The 2486-nt window shown below is 38.1% G+C and overlaps 1 protein-coding gene across 1 annotated transcript; it reads left to right on the forward strand.

The window, feature by feature from the left end:
* The first annotated feature begins 301 nt into the window (after positions 1-301).
* LOC134805444 (uncharacterized) lies at positions 302-1404 on the forward strand. The gene has a single exon (XM_063778749.1). It carries the CDS (start codon positions 333-335, stop codon positions 1377-1379), a length of 1047 nt encoding a protein of 348 aa, XP_063634819.1. The 5' UTR covers positions 302-332; the 3' UTR covers positions 1380-1404.
* Positions 1405-2486: the final 1082 nt, after the last annotated feature.

A 2486-nucleotide genomic window follows, 5' to 3' on the forward strand; every position in this document is an offset into this window, starting at 1 on the left:
TGGAAGTTTGGTGCTAATTACTAACTAAAAATTGCCAAAATACTGTGAGCAACAAGTGAAAAACACCGTCATTCCTTCGAGTTAAAAGTGTTCAGTTCAAAAACGCAAAACGCGCAAGAAGCCTCGCGGCGCTTACGACTTTCTTATTAAACGCTTTTAAAACGCTGGTTAACTCGACTTAATTATCTATTCATGCGCGATAGGCCTTATGCTGTAATATCTAGGTGTACATTGGCCTGACTTGTGACTGTCATACTGTGTTTCGCTCGCTGAGAGATCAAACTTAAATACTTAGTTACATATAATCTGTGAAATACATTTATCATTACAAAATGAAATCGTGGGGATGTTGTGATAATATTGACTTGGACGACACCAGGTCCGTTGACTGTGTCATGTGTAAATTATATTTTCACTTAAGTTGCGTGTGGGCCCCGGGCTTTGAGCCGGAATATGCAAGTTTAGCTGACTGGAAGTGCCCGGCATGCGTATCTAACATACCGAAAGGCACCAGACATGACTCGACTCCTGTTCGTAACGTAACCACTGTCAGAGGAAACAAGAGGCCGGCCCTGAACTCGCCCCCGACTCCCGCCGCGGCCGTCACAGCCGAAGACGTCCGTACCATAGTCCAGACCCTACTGAAGCAAGAACTAGAGAACACTGTTAAAGAGATCACTTCCTCGTTGAGCAAAACAATAGCAGATCACCTAGAACCTATAAAAGCAGAAATTAAGGAGATGAAACAATCGATGGATTTCATGAGTTCGCAATTTGATGACATGGAAGTTGAAATCGGTAATGCGAAGAAAAAGATGGCTGAAATGGAAACAGAAAATAGGAACCTGAAGAGTACTGTCGCAGACTTGACTCAGCATATTAATAATCTAGAACAGCAATCCCGTACTAACAATTTGGAAATACAGTGTGTTCCAGAAAATAGAAAGGAAAATTTATATACTATTATTAACAACCTGGCACAGACAGTAGGATGTGACATAAACAGCAGCATCACGAATTGCACCCGCATTGCAAAACAAAATACCGAATCGGCTAGACCCCGCTCCATAGTAGTACAGCTTGCATCCCCTAGAGCCCGCGATGCGTTGCTTGCCGCTGTTTTAAAATTCAACAAAGCCAACCCTCAAGACAAACTTAACTGCGCACATCTCGGATTTTCGGGCATAACTTCATCGGTTTTCGTCGTGGAACACTTGTCACCTGCCAATAAGAAGTTGCACGCCGCCGCCAGGCACGCTGCTAAAGATAAAGGCTTCAAATATGTTTGGGTTCGAAATGGGAGGATCTTTATAAGGAAAACAGATGAAAGTGAAGTCATATACATTAAAAACATAGAGATTTTAAACAAACTAAACTAATCATTATATAATTTAAGTATTAACTTTTTTTTGTTTAAACACGTATTTATTAATATATTATTAAAAGAGCTAGTATTAAATATGTATTATCAAAATGTACGCGGTTTACGCACAAAAACTGATTTGTTCTCTCTTAATTTAAGATGTTGTAATTATGATGTTATAATATTAACGGAGACATGGCTTAACAACTCTGTACTGAGCAGTGAGCTATTTGACGATAGGTATGTTGTCTATAGAAGGGATAGAGAGGAATCTAGCGTTTGCAGGGGTAAGGAGGGAGGGGGTGTGTTGGTCGCTGTTCTGAAAACACTACATTCTAAACGAATGCCTCATTGGGAAAGTAAGTTTGAGGACCTATGGATTACCATCGATATTTCAAGTAACTGTACTCGTCAAATGGCTCTCTGTGCAGTCTATCTTCCACCTCCCTTGCAAAGAAGTTCACTGAAATACTTTATAGATCACTGTAGTTCGATCATAGAAGAAAAAGAACATCATTTATGTATACAGTGAAACCTGGTTAAGTGGGACCTGGATAAGTGAGAAACCTCTATAGCTGAGACTCATGGTGCGGTCCCGACACTTTAGCACTGAATTACCTCTGTTAGTGAGATAAAACGAACCTCTATAACTGAGATTAGTTGTTGTGATTTTATAGTCACATTTACCTCTATAATTGAGACAGAGAGTGTATTTTACCTCTGTTACTGAGACTATATTTATTAAGATTACATTTTCCTAATTGTTTTTTTAGAATTTTATACGAATTACCTCTGTATCTGAGATAACGTCAATCTGTGACCTCTCTAACTTGGACTTTATTGATCTGTTTCCGTATTCTTCCTAACTTTTAGTCTATCCACAAATCTCGCATTTGCTTAATTGTGTCTAAACGACTTTAAGTTTCATTTAGTTACTTTATGTAGTTAATACTATCGAAACGAAAGCTGAAATCTTGATAAGTAACAAAAATAAACAAAATTTCATTTAATTAATTTCTAAGACTCATTGCGTCTTCCGTCCGTATCAAATTTAATTGAAAAAATCTATCCTCCGGAAAATCATTCAAAATAAATTCAAAGAAATATTTAAATAGACTTAAAA

Source organism: Cydia splendana, unplaced genomic scaffold (assembly GCF_910591565.1).
Source record: "Cydia splendana unplaced genomic scaffold, ilCydSple1.2 scaffold_113_ctg1, whole genome shotgun sequence".
NCBI classification, from domain to species: domain Eukaryota; kingdom Metazoa; phylum Arthropoda; class Insecta; order Lepidoptera; family Tortricidae; genus Cydia; species Cydia splendana.